Source organism: Eumetopias jubatus, unplaced genomic scaffold (assembly GCF_037043125.1).
Source record: "Eumetopias jubatus isolate StellerSeaLion01/CBP00866 unplaced genomic scaffold, mEumJub1_p1.0 scaffold_7, whole genome shotgun sequence".
NCBI classification, from domain to species: domain Eukaryota; kingdom Metazoa; phylum Chordata; class Mammalia; order Carnivora; family Otariidae; genus Eumetopias; species Eumetopias jubatus.
The window spans coordinates 5,952,866-5,969,141 of NW_028274813.1; the positions used below are offsets into that span (position 1 = coordinate 5,952,866).

Genomic DNA, 16,276 nt, shown 5'->3' on the forward strand with positions numbered 1-16,276 from the left:
GACATGGCCAAAATTCTCTGCATGGGCAAAACAGTCCTTGGTCAGGTAACACTGGTCTGGCCTTTCCCCCCAAACTTACAGCCAGAAAAAGGCCCGGAGACTGTTAGGACCCATTTTTAGGTTTACACATCAGCAATAATAGCAGAGCAAAATCAAAAGCCTTGGAAATCGAGAATGAGTCCCCCACTTGATTTTTACCCCCAAAGCAAATTTTTAAAAGAAGTGGCAGGATGATCCAGGTTTGAGGGGTGGCCCCAGTGTGGCCGGTGAGGGGCGGTGAGCTGTCCCAGCTGGATCTGCAGGTGTTGGAATGGCCAGGTTGGCCAGAGTCTGTGCCTTCAAATGAGCAAGCAGTTTTTTCTAAAATGTTTCCTATGTGGATCTTCTAAGACAGCTATGCTAGCATTAGGTAACTGACCATCTTATCAGTGAGCCAACAGTTGTGAGGAATTTGCCATTGTTTTTGGCATCGTACGCGGGGACAGTCTCCCCTTTATTGCCCTTCCTCCTTTGCTCGCTTGCTCGCACCCTCCCTCCCTGCCTTCTGTCTCCTCACTTGCCTCCTTCCCTGAGAGGCTGTTACCCCGCGGTAGGAACCGGACCTAGCCTGCTCACAGGCAAGCACCTCATTTTGACGACACACACTGTACCCATTTACAAGAATCGTGTTCTGTGGCTTTAAATGTTGACTCATTCCTGGGGCAGCCGGGAGGGTCAGGTGCCAGGTGTCGCTTCATCCATCAGCAGACGCCTGTTCGAGAAATCTAGAACCAGGTGGTTGGCGGGTTTTGTGCCGGGCTTCCTTGGAAGGCCGCGTGGCCAAGTATGTGTGTGACCGTGAGAGAGTGATTTCCTGGGCTCAGCCAAAACCCAGGCTTCCGCTGGCTTCTCTCCACCAGCTGGTCAGCAGAGCCAGCCTGGAGGTGCAGGAGCCATTGGGAGTTCACAGGACTCCACCTCCCCTGGGGCCTGGGCTTCTCGGCTTCGGGTTCTCCAGTGCAAACCTGACAGCACCATCCTGGGGGCCTCCTGGCTCCAGATCGTACAGGCAGTTTGGGCAGCTCCCCTGCCCCCGCGGCCCCCCACTTGCTCTGCCCACGTCCTTTGTCACTGCCAGCACAGCTCCCCTGCCCCTTGGCATTGCTGCTGCTTTCATGTGCCCCCGGTTGGGGGCAGTGCTGTGAGAACCCCCTGGCACGGGCTCTGTGGGCCACGACGGGAGCCACATCTTCCACCAGCCCCGAGCCACGGTTGGATCTAGCCACTGGGCTGCCCAGTCACCATGCTGAGGCTGCTGGTGATGGAGCCGGGCAGCGTGGAGGGCATGGATGTCATTGTGTCCCTGTCACGTGTGTGCATGTGTGTGTGAGAACCTGTGCGTGGGGGAGGTGGGAGTGCTCGGTCTGGCTTTTCTGTAACCTCCGTGGCATTTGGTATGCCTCTGAATCCTCTGGTTCTCTGATCACGCCCAGCGGCTCGGCTGCGCACGGAGCACCCGGAAACTTGGACACTGAGCTGCGTCTGGTGAGAATGACCCTCTCCCCGGCTGCCGGCGGGTTGGAGGAAGCTGGCACCGTGGAAGAGGCCAAGCGCTGCCGAAGTGCCGCAGGTTTTTCATATGGAAATGTGAAATAATGGGGTGATTAAATAGAGCTGTATATTAAAGTACATCTGACATTAGAATTACCATAATGTGCTGTAGCCTTAGGCTGAGTACTTTATTTGCCATCTGCGTCGGCCCAAAATCCCCCGGGGAAGCGCTAAAATATTCTGAATAAACTCAGCTCGAGTTCTTATTGAGAGTAAAATACCATTTGTGGCACGTCGTATTGATTCGTCTTAATTGTGGTGCAGAAAAGAACATTCACTCGCTGATGACTTTTGTGCTCGGTGACAAGCTGGCTGGAGTAACTCAAACACTGCAGTTGGTTAACCTGGACGGGGCCAGGCAGGCACCTCGGCTCCAGCCAGGGTGCCACGGAGCCACCCCGGATGTGCCACTGTGGGGGGTGGCTCCCTGCCAGCCCCCCGCTCTCCTCCAGAGAGGGAGTTGGGGCGACGGGTGCCCCATTCGGGGGCAGGGGGACCTTCACACTCTGCTGGCAGGCCCCTCCCCATGCCCGGCCTTGCCTCCGGCCCCGAGGAAGCACTGACCGGCTGCGGAAGGTTGGCGTGTGGCGGGTTGTCCTCCAGGGGCCATGGCCTCGGTCCCCGCCTGTGGTTGGAGAGATGTGCTGTGCATGTTGAAGAAAACAAAACTAAAAGAAAAAAAGGAGAAAGGGAGGAACCCATACACCCGAGCAAACCCCAGCTTGGTTGGCTGCTGGTTGGTGGCCGTGGGACCTGGTAACAGTCCATGCAGCCCTCCGGGAGGGGGAGGGGTGGCACGTGAAAGACAGATGACTCGTTGGTGGGAAAACACTTGGTGCTCCAGACAGTGCTCCCCCCTTCACATGGTCCAGTTTTCATCCTATAATTGCCTATCATTATACACAATTTAAATATTCAAACATCCTGCACAAACCTTGGGCTAGCATGTTTTTATTACAAATTCAGAACAAGGGAATAACCTTTAACTTCAGAGACAAATGAGACAAATTTACAAGTGCATGTCTGCTGTTTTCTTGTGTTTTATCAATCCCTGCGGACCGGAACACTTTGGCTATAACGCCATTCTGAACAATATACATATATTACTACTTGTTTGTAGTGTGTGGGTAATGAGTCCCCTCTGCATTAGCTAACCTATATAACTCCGCGTCGAGGCTCTCCATAACGTCAATTATCTCCTCAGAGCTAAACGTACACTCCATTAAAACGAGATTTACTGCCCCTGCAATACTTCTTGGGGTGGAATGTGAAGATTTTTGTGGATTTAAGGAAAGGAAGGAAGCCTTATTCCTGCCTTGTGAAGAAAGTCATGAATAATGGAGAAGAGAGACTTCCTGTGTCAGCCAGAACGCGTGCGTGAAGATACCCACGAGGTGTGCACACGCCCGCACACACCGGCTCTCACACACACTGGCAGCTCACGCCTTGAGTTGTGTGTGTGTGTTTTTATTACCTGTTTATTTCTTAATTCACTCTTTATTTTCCATTAAATGATAAGGAGGATTTGCTTCATGCTTCCCCTACACATTCTCTGCTAAATTCCTGTCCCCAGAGTGCTATGGTGCTTTCAGAGAACCGCATATATTTGGGGGGGATGGGGGATGGAACAAAACCACCAAAGTAAGTTTATCTCTCAGCCCACCAGAACCCACTGTCGTAGGTCCTTTTCAGAGAAGTCGACAGAAAGATTTCAAGGGAATCTGACGATGCATTCATCTATTTTGGGGAAGACATACTATTTCCAGCTGATTTGCGTGTCTTATGTAAAGGGGGGGAAGCTCTATAAAGATGATCTTGAGGAATGTGCTGTAGTTTTTCCAGAATGCCGTAAGTGCGTTGCCACATATAAAATCACTCCGCGTGTCAGAAGGGCCTCCAGCTCTTCCATCTTACTAGCAAACACCACCGTTCTCACCCTTCCCCGAGATGCCCCCGCGGTCAGCAATATTGCTTTGTTTCAGGGCTGGGTGGCTGTTTCCTGAGCCTGAACTGCACACCTGGCCTGACCACAGAATTGAGCAGTTGAAATCAAGACTGTTTGGGGAAATCTGGGGTGCATGGTGCCTGCAGCTGCAGTTCAGTTCTGATACTTCTTTGTTCCACTGAGAACCTGGACCACCCTGTTCCTGAAGCTGGCTCACAGGCCTAGGTGGTTCAGATGAGAATCTCGCTGGAATAATAGAACTCCTGCTGGAGAGAGTGATTTTGAAGCCACCTTGTAGGCTAGTGAGCCTCATAGATTGGATTTTAAATTTCCTCTTTGCATTTTCCAGCTCCCCCCCGCCCCCCCCCCCCCCCCGGTTTCATTTCTTTATATCTTATGGTTTCACAGTTCGGAGAAGGGTGGATCTGGTCTCAGAAAGAGCCCTTCAGGGGGTTCCCCTTCATCCTTTGGTTGTGCTGACATTTTGTTGCATGGAACAGTTTTTGACTCAAGTACGCCTTGAGTGTGTGTTTGAAAATCTTCATATTTAAAAAAAAAAAAAATCAGAGTTTTCACCGTGATGGAATTGATAGCGATGGAATTTGATCTGTATCTGGCTCCATTTCTTTGTGTTTTCAGAGCCTCCTCAGATTGATGCCAACCCCCCTTTTCAGTCCCACACCCTTTTCCTTGCCTCTGTGAATCTGGGGTCCCATTTCCATGCCTCTGTGTATGCAGTTTCCTCTGCCAGGCGCACACTTTCTTTTCTTGCTCTGCACAACAGACTCCTTCTTCCTTCTGAATTCAGCTCCAGCAGCTCCTCCTCGGAGAGGTCTTCCCTGGTCCTCCCACGCTGTCCGCCTGTCCCTCCAATGGATCCTCTGCCTCATGTCACAGCCTCTCCTAGTGACCTCATGGCCTGAAGCCTTACTAGAAGCGTGTGGACTCATTAGCCCCTGCACTTGACTACAGGCTGCCTGCGGGCAGACGTACATTGCTGTGTCCCTCCATTCAGCGCAGAGCCCGGCAGGTGCTTTCTGCGTCATAGAGCCAAGGAAGGGGGCACGGAGCAAATGACTACATGGTGTCGGACAGATCCTTTCATCATTTGCTACCACAGTGCAGTTTCTGGGGTGCCAGATGTAGTGCAGTCCTGGGTACTGCCCTCATGTGCCCCTTGGTTTCCTTAAAAGAAGGATAAGGACACCTGAGCGCAGCCCCTCTTCTCCACGTTTAATTTTGAGCCCTGGGTTTGGACGGTGAGTGTGGACGAGTGAGGACAGCCCTGCGCCAGGAGCAGGCATCCGTGCCATCTCTGGGAGGTCTGTCCCTCCCCGGCTGCATCTCCCATTTCCCCTCCCCGGGCTTTTCTCTTCTTTGCAGCCCTGAGGGTGCGCTTGCAGTGTCCTGCATCCACACGCCTTCCCTCCGTGGTCTGGGCAGGTGCCCTCTCCCCGCGTCCGGCTTGCCCTCCCGTCCGTGCAGTGTTCTGCCTGCCTGCCTCCTCCCTAGGTGCTCCGAAGTTCCTTAGCAGGTTCTGCTCTGCTTTCGGATCCTTTGTGTCCACTCACTCACCTCTGCTTCTCAGCTCCTACCTGTGGCCTCCTGGAGGGGAGGGGTCGCGGCCAGTCCCTCTGAATCGTGCCTGCCGTGGATAACTAGATAGGGGGTGAATGAATGAATGAATGAATGAGAAGCACATGTCCCTAGAGCATTTGGGACATAGTTAGATTTCCTTGGGTTCACTCACTTCCCAGGTATGTCTCTTTTGCTTGAAGCAAGATTCAGTGGTGTTTTTGTGCACAGCTGCGTAGGGGAATGTTGGAGGCTTGAGTTGGAGGCTGTGGGGGAGGCTGGAGGCCCGGTCTCTCAGCCCTGGTTAACTCCAGGCATATGAAGCACACAGTGTACCTCTGCCGCAGGGATGCTGGCAGGGTTAGTGGACTGTCCCCAAACACTGTGAGGCCGAGCGGAGTCTACCTACCTGTGTCAGGTCTCTAGTGTCAGCCTAGGTACCCCAGCCTGCCGCTTGCTGGTGTTCATGGGTGTGGGTGGAGGGGTTTGTGTGCCTGCTCTGGGCCCATCATAGTGTGTGCTCGCCAGGGCCCATGATAGTGGAGTCTGCAGTTTCGTGGAGGGGGCAGCCAGCTGTGTGTCTGGACACAGCACAGGCTCTGCGCTCAGACCCTGTGTGAATCTGGGTTCTGTGATCCATAAACCATGCGACCTTGGGTCCTGCACTTAGCTGTGATGAGACTTCTTTCTTTTTTGTATAAGTCTGGATTAAAACCCACTTTCTAGAGTTTCTGTGAGCATCTGCCTGAGAGTACAAGTCCGGCATTGACACGTGCAGATCGCATGTGAGTTGAACACACCACGGTCAAGGACAGATTATGATAGTACCTGTGATCAGTATCAAGTAGTATTCCCCAAATGCCCGGGGAATACTGTGGCGGTGGTGCAGGCTCCTATCTGTGCACTGAACAAAGGAAGGGCCAGTGGGGTCTTTGCTCTCAGCAGGACACACACTGCCACCTTGTTAGTTCAGCCCCGTCTCACCTGGACCACTTTTTCAGGCAGAGAAGGAAAGGCAGGTAATCTGGGCGCAGGGAACGGCAGGTGCCAGCCCATGTGTAAACACGTGGCCCCAAGCAGAGGACCGGGAGGGTGAGGGAAGGCTGAGTGCCTCTCCCTTGCCCTGGGCAGCAGGGGCCGTCAGCCCTGTGATGTGGGAAGATGGGTGGGTGGCCTGCTCGCCTGTCCTGCTGATGCTGGCTTAGAGGGGGGTAGGGCGGTGGCCGTGGCCTAGTGTCCAGATTCTGTTTGGAGTCCCCTGGGATCCCAGCCGGCGTGGGTGGTAGGCGCTGCGGCTGAGAGGCGTGGGCATGTTGGGTGGGCCCTGTGCCCAGCGTGCCCAGGGAGTGGTACACTAGGTGAAGGCTGAGCTGAGCCCTGTGGGGCCAGGCAGGTTCACCCGGACACCCTTGTCTGGGTGACGATGCGGTCAGCAGCACTGGCCGTGAGGACACAGCGTTTTCGAGGTCACCTGCAGTTCTGAAGCACGTGTGCATTAGTCACTGTGTGGGTGGCCATAGTCACAGCAGCGGCCAAGGCCGGCTCGGTCCCTGTCCTCAGGGAGCTTGGAATCTAGCCCAGATGATGAATTTTAAATCAGTAACCCAGGGCCAATAATGTGGCCTTAAGCAACTCATTGAAGTTCCCCGAGCCTCCTTTATTGCTCCTGTCAGTGGTCGCGGTGTGTAGTTATCACGAGGACTAAAGGGGGCCGTGCAGACGGGAGCCCCACGATGCAGGCTCTAAGCCCCAGTTCAGCCGGGCCCATGTGTTCTTCCCTCTCCCGGCACTCTGGCTGCCCACCTTGCAGTGCTCGTACTTTTCATCAAATGATTGAGGGGACACTAGGTGTCTCGTCTCCCCCTGCAGCGTGAGCTCTGTCCATCTAGGGAGAGTACCTGGTGGAGGCCCAGGGCGCCCAGCTCCTGTCTGTGCACTGAACAAAGGAAGGGCCAGTGGGGTCTTTGCTCTCAGCAGGACACACACTGCCACCTTGTTAGTTCAGCCCCGTCTCACCTGGGCCTCCACTTACTGGGCTTCTATGCACTGGGATCCACAGAGGGCAACGAGGCAGAGGCCGGTGAATGTGGTCATGAGGATCTAGATGATTCCGAGGCCTGGGGGGGGAGTGCAGGGGTGGACTGGCCACGTCTGCCACGGGCAGTGGTGGAGGGGCGTTGGCTCCGTGAGGCAGAGCCTGGCTGAGCACCAGGGAGACCACACAGGAGTGGTATATCACCCCCACCTCCACCCCCACCCCCAACGAAGTGCATCTCTTACTTGTCCGTGAGATGTAATCAGCATGATTTCACCGAGTTACCGCGGTTCGAGCGCACAGCAGCACACCTCCGCTTTTTAGTGAGCACACGGGCTGGAGCAAAAGGTAAGGTGCCGGGCCTGGCACAGCTATGCCCAGGTGCCTTGGCCTGGGGTCCCAGGTCTGTTTCTCTCTTGCCCGGGCTTTTGTCAGTAGGCACAGGGCTCAAGAGCACAGCCGGTCGTGTGGCCTCGGGCAAACCGCCGTGCCTCTTCCAGCCCTCAGTGTCCTCCTCCGTGAAATGGGGCCAGTGACAGTTATTCGGGGCTTGTGTGGAGCCTCGGGTGAGGTCAGCTCTACTTAGCTGTGGACAGGCCTGTGTAAGGACCAAATGACGGCTTAGGGTTCCTGCTGTCGTGATTACTCCCATAGGTCTGACTTGGAGAGAGGCTGAGGTTTGACAGGGTACCTGCAGATCACGCAGGGCTGGTTCTAGATTTCGTAGACGGCCATGCTCAGAAATAAGAGAAACAAGACCTACAAAAACCGCCCAGGTGGCCAGCTGACGTTTTCTTTCTGGGATCATGAAAGGGGATATGGCTGAAAAACTACTAAGGGGTCTACACGTCTAAGGGATACTAGTGATGATAATTACTATCATTTTGGAACAGCGCAGACAATATTGTCAGCAGTTACAGATTCGGGAGGAGGACTGGGTGGTGGGCCAGTGAACCAAGCCCTCTCTTGGGGCACAGGGGACCCTGGGATCCAGCATCCAGCCCTGCCATCTGGGTCCTGGGTCCTGTTGCCCTCGCCTCCCCCCCCCCCCCCCGCCCGGGGGCTTACTTGCTTTGTGAAAGGTCTCCATCCAGGGGCCAGGCCTGCGGTGGCCTCGATTGGGTTCCAGGAAAGGATAATCGGTGCCCTTCACTGAAGGGACACACAGCATGGCAGGAGAACCTCCTTCTTGGCCATTTTCATTGTGAAACAGGCCCCGACGAGTGTAGCGAGAAGGATCAGTCCCTCAGGTGGTGTTGAGCACTGGAGAGCTGGTGGGGAGCGAACCTGGGGTCGGGAAGCCTGAGGAGGGCCACGGCCCTCTCCCTGCTGGCTATGGGACTCTTGCTTCCCTGAGCTTCCATTCCCTCACGCCCTGGCGGGGATGCAGTCTTTGCCTGGCCTTCCTCAGAGGCGGGGTGAGTAATGACAAAAGGCGCTAATGCTGGCAAAAATGCTAAACCAGCTGCAGAGCACTTTGCAAACTGTGGAGGGCTGTGTGACGCCAAGACCCGGTTCTTAGGCCAGCGTCCAAGGGTCCGGATTCTAATTTTGCCCAGCTTTGGAGAACGGCCCGGGCGGGATCTCACCTGTGGCCCTGCGTGCGCTGGGAGGCAGCGGGGGCATCCTCGCTGCCCACTCTGAGCAGCAGTGGACTGCTCCCCTCCTGCAGGCATGAGCACCCTTCCTCGTGGCGTCAGTTGGCCTTTGGAAAGACCCGTAAAACTAGCGCGCTCAGCTGTGGCCTTTTCACTGAATAATTACTCAATTAAAGGTGTGTTTTTTATTGAACATCCCTGATACCTTTATTGGTATTAGAGTAGCTAGCCTAATAAGGAAGAACAGTTATTTAAATGCTCATTAAAAAAAAAAAAAAAGCAACAACCCCTCATAGTGGAGGGAGACTCTCATCCGTTGGCAGGAGGGTCCAGTTGCCGGTCGGTCCCCAAGCGTCACTGTAAGAAATGATGTTTCCTCACTGTGAACAGGTTTTCACTTCCCTGGAGCCTCTCATGCATGAGGCAGGCTGCGTGAAGATTCCTGGTGGGTTTTATTACTGCCAGATTTAAACATGCACCGCCAGGTTCAAGGATGGATGCTACACACCGAAACCTACAAAGCCCGGCTCGTAACATCTGCGTCGTGGTGCTCGACGTACATTGTGTGTCCTCAGGCAGGATCTCACTGGGTACCCCCAGCCCTCTTTAAAGGCAGGTGTCTTATTCCCATTCTACTGATGTGGAAATCGAGGCCCAAAGAGGTTGTGATTTGAATGACTTCACCGTGCTGGGAATGTCAAGGCAGAGGTAGGGCCAGCCAGGCCCTCGTAACCTGGAGGTGGCAGGGAGGGTTTCCAGGTTGAGAAAATCATAAGGACTACCTTTAGAGCCAGTAGAGCAAAGAAGATCCAGTCTGGGTTTCTGCCAACTGAGAGTAAAAGCATCTGAGGAAGGAAGCAAGCAGGCAAGGACGGACACGGGCCCTGGGTTCTGAGCTGCCAAGCCTGATTTCGTGATCGAAGCGCAGCTGACATTTCTAGGTCTGTAGGCCGGGTTTGATGTTGCTGGTACGTCACTTCAAAATATTCTAGGCATCCAGCTATCACGTGGCGCCTCAGCAGCCACGCGGGCCTCGTGGTGGGAGTGGATCCTGTCTGGGTCGCTGGCTAAGTGGTCTCCTCGGGGAGCCGCCAGCTTACCTCTGGGCAGGTGGCCCTGAGCTTGAGGAGGGGGTGACCTCCGGTCCTGGGATGGGGAGGAGGCCAACCCTCTCGCCAAGGGTCTTCCATTGCATTTAAAAATGAGCTGTCTGTGAATGGTGTGCTGCGAGTGTAAAATATTTAGTGAGTTTTTGAATAGAAAAATGTTCTGAGTGGCTCTTCAAAGACTTCTGACATTGTTCACTTGTTAAAAGTGAGCAGCCCTAGTGCTCAAGGCTACTTCTAGGCAAGAGAGAACCATGAAGTGGTAATATGGAAATGAACATTTTATTAAGGGGAAAAGAAAAAAAGCTGGGGGAGAGTGGAAAGAGAGTTGTCTAGGGAGGGTCTTTGAGGGCTGCGAGATTTAAAAAAAAGTCAGAAGCTGTCAGATCCTGGGAAGGCCGTCGCCTGCAGTGAATCTTGCCATTGTGCGAGGGCAGTTTGGGAACCAAAGCAGTTCAGGGGCGTGGGAAAAGAAAGAGCTCACCCCGGCATGAGCAGTGGCTCTGAGATCCGATTTGATGGACATGTAGCTCCTCCCCACCTGAGGGTGAATTACGGACAGGTAACTTCCTCCCTTGGCTGCTCCAGAGTTTTAGAAGTGTCTTTTTTTTTTTTTTTCATTTTTTCCTTCTTCTTTTTTTTTTTTAAACAAGAAGTGGAAACATCTGAGCTCTTTAGAACATGTAGCTACATGCTTCCCAGCAGCTGCCATTTTGAGTTAAATGTTTTAATCGGCCATTTCGGCTGAAGAGCAGTCTTTATTCCTGGCCTGCCTGGGAATTCTGCATTTTCTTCTGATACCCGCATTCCTCACCAGCAGTAGAACTTTCTAGAAAATATGTGGCCATCAGAACAAGAAACAGGAAATGCTCTGGAGTTGAAGCCCAAGGAGATGAAGATGATGAACAAAGAGATCGGGGAAAAGGGGGTGGGGTCCCACTTAAAAAATGAAGAACCAGAGCAGCTGTGTACCATAAATCGGTTAATTAGAGTTTCCGAAAGCCAAGGTGAAGGGTACAGAACCGCTCTTTAATTTGAAGATCTATGACCTTGTGGGATGTGGCACTTCATTTGTGTTATTAGCTCCTGTGTCAGAAAGGGACATTTTATTTATCCTCTTGTTATTTATTACGTATTTATTCTGCCTTGCTCTAGAAGAGGATTTGAGGAGGACTCTAAATATTGTGGTTTCTGGCCAGCTCTCTTGTGAGGCAGTCTGAGGCAAAGGGCTCTGTTCGCCCAAGTCCATTAACTCATCAGCTAGGACAGGAGACGGCGTTTTCTCTGCCAGCTGAGGGGTGTGCCGGAAGGGAAGGCCCGGGGCCTTGGGAGGCCTCCCTGTCGTTTTCCAGGCGGGGACAGTTCCCCTCGGGGACTCCCAGCGGGGGGGGGGGAACTGAATTGCCCAGACGGACTGGGTACACCGGAGAAAGAAAATTGCCTCAGAAGTTCTCCTTGAGCTGCTGGCAAAAGCAGAGTGAAGCCGAACCTCACATTCTTTTCTCCTCTCTGTCCTTACCCCCCTGCCCACTGGCCTCCTTACCACCACACACGCAGACTAGGAGCCGGGAGTGAACGGATCGCTATGGGGCACCACACTCCTAAAGCCTGTCTTGGTTTCCAGAGGAGGTGGGTGTTCTGGCCCAGTTGGTTCTGGGGTCTGGGAGGATCTCCACCCTGCCTGCGGGACGGGCCGGTCCCTTTGTGTGACCCCTCAGGCCCTGCGTGGGGCGGGGAGGTCTCTGCCCTCTGAAGCTGTCCAGCCAAGCCTGGGGAGAACAGGGCATTGGGTCCTTCAGTCATTTGGTTTTTACAGCTAAGTGTGAAGCCCCCTGGAAACATAACTTGCGTGCGGAAAACAAAAAATAAATCTCTGTGCGGGATTTCGGAAGGTCTTTTGGGGAGAGGCTGAGATGGGAGGGGGTCTTCTCCACTCTGCACCCTGCTGTATTCTCAGGTCACCTTCTGATTTGGGGTCTGGAAATTAATTTGCAGCTTTGGCTTCACCAGGGAGTCTGTGGCTACCATACTTCGTCAGCGTTAAAACCTTCCAGGTACAGGAAAGTTTGAAAAAACAAAAGGGGTTTTTCAAGATCTGGGCTGTGAGGTCTTGTTCCCTGTTCCCTCCCTGGCTCGCGAGCGAATCTCATGGCAGAAAGCAGGGCCTGCCGGCACCTGCCCCTTTATAGAAAGCATTAGGAGCGACTCAGACAGGGAAAGCAGCAGGCTGCCCCGGGAGGTTGAGGAGGGCGGCCACGAGACAGGTTCTGGATGAAATGTTCAGCCTCCATTTTCTGACTGCCTCAATGATGGATGAAGACTAACGTTTTTGGCTCAGTGCCACAAGTGTCCACTAAGATTTGCTCGCGATGTCACCAGAGCCAGTATGTAACAGAGCCACACTTGCCACCGTTCATCCGACCGCCCCGTCAGATTTGACATTCTCCCATTCAGTTAGCATTCCGGCAAAGGTCTTCATGCTCATCAGTGGCCCCCTCTCCCTCCAGGCCCAGGGGCCTGCGGAGGCCAGATACCACGGGGTGGGTAGAGGTGTGTGTGAGGCCAGAGGGGGAATGGGGAGGGCAGTGGGCTTCCTAACATGCTAAATTCCTTCTGCTCCTATATGTTCATGTGTAAATTTGACAGGACTTTCAGCATGTATGCTGGTGTGTGAAACCCTAGCATTTCCTATAGCTGAAATCCCAAATGATACAGAGCTATCAGCCATTTCTCTTTAAAAAAATGTTTGCCAGGCAATTGAGTTTGACTTGTGTTTTTTTAGAACCCCCTTGGATCAACTATTGCCTAATCACTGGTTCTGAAGCTGAGGGGGAGCCGTGAGCTGCTGTTTTTGCCCCCCAGGGGACATTTGGCCGGGCCTGGAGAGATTTGAGGTCCTGCTAACTGGGGGAGGGAGTGCTACTGGCTTGTACTGGGTAGAGGCCAGGGATGCTGCTGAACATTCTACAAAGCACAGGACCCCCCCCACCGGCACCCCAGAATCCTCCTGGTCCAACGTCAATAGTGCCTTGGTTGACAAACCTTGGTCCGTCATGGTTGCAGGTGTACCCGGCTGTTTTATCGTTGACATCGGGCGTTCTCACAACACCGCCTCATTTGGCTTCTGAGATAATGGGGATAAGAGCAACTTTGATTTAGGGGAGCAAGCAGAGGTCTAGGAATTGGGGGTGCTTGCTGAGGTCGTGTGGCCCCTCTGGGCTTTGCCGGGGCCACCCGCCCACAGAGCCAGCTTCTTCAGCTCTCCAGTCAGGTGGGGTCTTGGCCCGCCAGAGGGTCCGACACGTCGCCGGCCCCGGCCCGCTCCGAAGGCCCCCCCCCCCCGCCCCCACAGGGCCGCCTTCCGGAGCCGCGCGGATCCAGGACTCGCTTCATGCCCCCCTCCCCCGCCCCCGCGCCTTCAGGTCAATGGCCCCGCGGTGCGCGCGCCCCGTCTGCTTCTCACGCTCTCTCTGCCTTTCTGTCCGTGTGTCTCCCCAGGTAAAGATGAGCCTTCCAGCTACATTTGCACAACATGCAAGCAGCCCTTCAACAGCGCGTGGTTCCTGCTGCAGCACGCGCAGAACACGCACGGCTTCCGCATCTACCTGGAGCCCGGGCCGGCCAGCAGCTCGCTCACGCCGCGGCTCACCATCCCGCCGCCGCTCGGACCCGAGGCCGTGGCCCAGTCCCCGCTCATGAATTTCCTGGGCGACAGCAACCCCTTCAACCTGCTGCGCATGACGGGCCCCATCCTGCGGGACCACCCGGGCTTCGGCGAGGGCCGCCTGCCCGGCACGCCACCGCTCTTCAGCCCGCCGCCGCGCCACCACCTGGACCCGCACCGCCTCAGCGCCGAGGAGATGGGGCTCGTCGCCCAGCACCCCAGTGCCTTTGACCGAGTCATGCGCCTCAACCCCATGGCCATCGACTCGCCCGCCATGGACTTCTCGCGGCGGCTCCGCGAGCTGGCGGGCAACAGCTCCACGCCGCCGCCCGTGTCGCCGGGCCGCGGCAACCCTATGCACCGGCTCCTGAACCCCTTCCAGCCCAGCCCCAAGTCCCCGTTCCTGAGCACGCCGCCGCTGCCGCCCATGCCCCCCGGCGGCACGCCGCCGCCGCAGCCGCCCGCCAAGAGCAAGTCGTGCGAGTTCTGCGGCAAGACGTTCAAGTTCCAGAGCAATCTGATCGTGCACCGGCGCAGCCACACGGGCGAGAAGCCCTACAAGTGCCAGCTGTGCGACCACGCGTGCTCGCAGGCGAGCAAGCTCAAGCGCCACATGAAGACGCACATGCACAAGGCCGGCTCGCTGGCCGGCCGCTCCGACGACGGCCTCTCGGCCGCCAGCTCCCCGGAACCCGGCACCAGCGAGCTGGCCGGCGAGGGCCTCAAGGCGGCCGACGGCGACTTCCGCCACCACGAGAGCGACCCGTCGCTGGGCCACGAGCCCGAGGAGGAGGACGAGGAGGAGGAGGAGGAAGAGGAGGAGCTGCTGCTGGAGAATGAGAGCCGGCCCGAGTCGAGCTTCAGCATGGACTCGGAGCTGAGCCGCAACCGCGAGAACGGCGGCGGCGGCGGGGTGGCCGGGGTGGCGGGCGCGGGCGGCGTGGGCGGCGCGGCCAAGGCGCTCGCCGACGAGAAGGCGCTGGTGCTGGGCAAGGTCATGGAGAACGTGGGGCTGGGCGCGCTGCCGCAGTACGGCGAGCTGCTGGCCGACAAGCCCAAGCGCGGCGCCTTCCTGAAGCGCGCGCCGGGCGGCGGCGACACGGGCGACGACGATGACGCGGGCGGCTGCGGGGACGCGGGCCCGGGCGGCGCGGTCAACGGGCGCGGCGGCGGCTTCGCGCCGGGCGCCGAGCCCTTCCCGGGCCTCTTCCCGCGCAAGCCGGCGCCGCTGCCCAGCCCCGGGCTCAACAGCGCCGCCAAGCGCATCAAGGTGGAGAAGGACCTGGAGCTGCCGCCCGCCGCGCTCATCCCGTCCGAGAACGTGTACTCGCAGTGGCTCGTGGGCTACGCGGCGTCGCGCCACTTCATGAAGGACCCCTTCCTGGGCTTCACGGACGCGCGCCAGTCGCCCTTCGCCACGTCGTCCGAGCACTCGTCCGAGAACGGCAGCCTGCGCTTCTCCACGCCGCCCGGGGACCTGCTGGACGGCGGCCTGTCGGGCCGCAGCGGCACGGCCAGCGGGGGCAGCACGCCGCACCTGGGCGGCCCGGGCCCCGGGCGGCCGAGCTCCAAGGAGGGCCGCCGCAGCGACACGTGCGAGTACTGCGGCAAGGTGTTCAAGAACTGCAGCAACCTGACGGTGCACCGGCGGAGCCACACCGGCGAGCGGCCTTACAAGTGCGAGCTGTGCAACTACGCGTGCGCGCAGAGCAGCAAGCTCACGCGCCACATGAAGACGCACGGGCAGATCGGCAAGGAGGTGTACCGCTGCGACATCTGCCAGATGCCCTTCAGCGTCTACAGCACCCTGGAGAAACACATGAAAAAGTGGCACGGCGAGCACTTGCTGACTAACGACGTCAAAATCGAGCAGGCCGAGAGGAGCTAAGCGCGTGGGCCCACGGCGCCCCCGCACCTGTACAGTGGACCCATTGCCAACCGAGAGAATGCTGACCTGACACTCGCCTCCGTGTCTGCGCCACTTCGTCCCCCCTCTCCCCGCGCGGCTCCCCCCCCCCCCCCCCCCCCCCCCGGGGCCCAGGGGAGGCGGCACTCCAACCTAACCTGTGTCTACGAAGTCCTATGGAAACCCGAGGGTTGATTGAGGCAGTAAAATATTGTGGAGCCTTTTAACTGTGCAATAATTTCTGTATTTATTGGGTTTTGTAATTTTTTTGGCATGTGCAGATACTTTTTATTATTATTCTTTCTGTTTAAATTCTTTTAAGAGATTTTGTTGGGTATCCATCCCTTCTTCGTTTTACTTTTTTTGTTGTTGTTGTTGTTTTTGTTTTTGTTTTTTTTTAACCCAGTAGTAGCCTGAGCAATGACTCCCAAGCGATATAGAAGGGAAGCTTATCTTTTAAATTATAATTTGGGGGGGAGGGCGCTGCTTTTTTGAGATTTAAGCTAAGCATGTGTAATTTCTTGTCAAGAAGCCAACACTTAAATGACTTTTAAAGTTGTTTACTTTTTTTAATTCCTTCTTTTTTTTCTTTGGTCCTGAAATAAAAAGTGGCATGCTGTTTTTTTTGCGGGGGGGGGGTGGATGTACAGCGGATAACAATCTTTAAAGTTGTAGCACTTTGTTTCAGAATTGGAATTGAGATGTAGCACTGATGATGTCCTGAGTAACAGAGGCCTTTCCTGTGTTTTCAACCTTTACATTATCTAAGGAAGCATTTTAGTGGTGAGGGGGAGTCAGAGGTCCCTCCTCCCCTGGAAAACTCAGCACTGCCAGAGAAATAGGGGTTTTTGAGAGCT

The 16,276-nt window shown here is 55.7% G+C and overlaps 1 protein-coding gene across 4 annotated transcripts in view; it reads left to right on the top strand.

Annotated features, from left to right (window-relative positions):
• The window catches only part of BCL11B (BCL11 transcription factor B), a 91,292-nt gene extending 75,773 nt beyond the window's left edge, over positions 1-15,519 (top strand). For all 4 annotated transcript variants that reach the window (XM_028099374.2, XM_028099385.2, XM_028099378.2 and 1 more), the window contains one exon: positions 13,348-15,519. In XM_028099374.2, the coding sequence (XP_027955175.1) occupies positions 13,348-15,401 (2,054 nt within the window). In that variant the 3' untranslated portion in view covers positions 15,402-15,519. The remainder of the gene's footprint in view (positions 1-13,347) is intronic.
• The last annotated feature ends 757 nt before the right edge of the window (positions 15,520-16,276 follow it).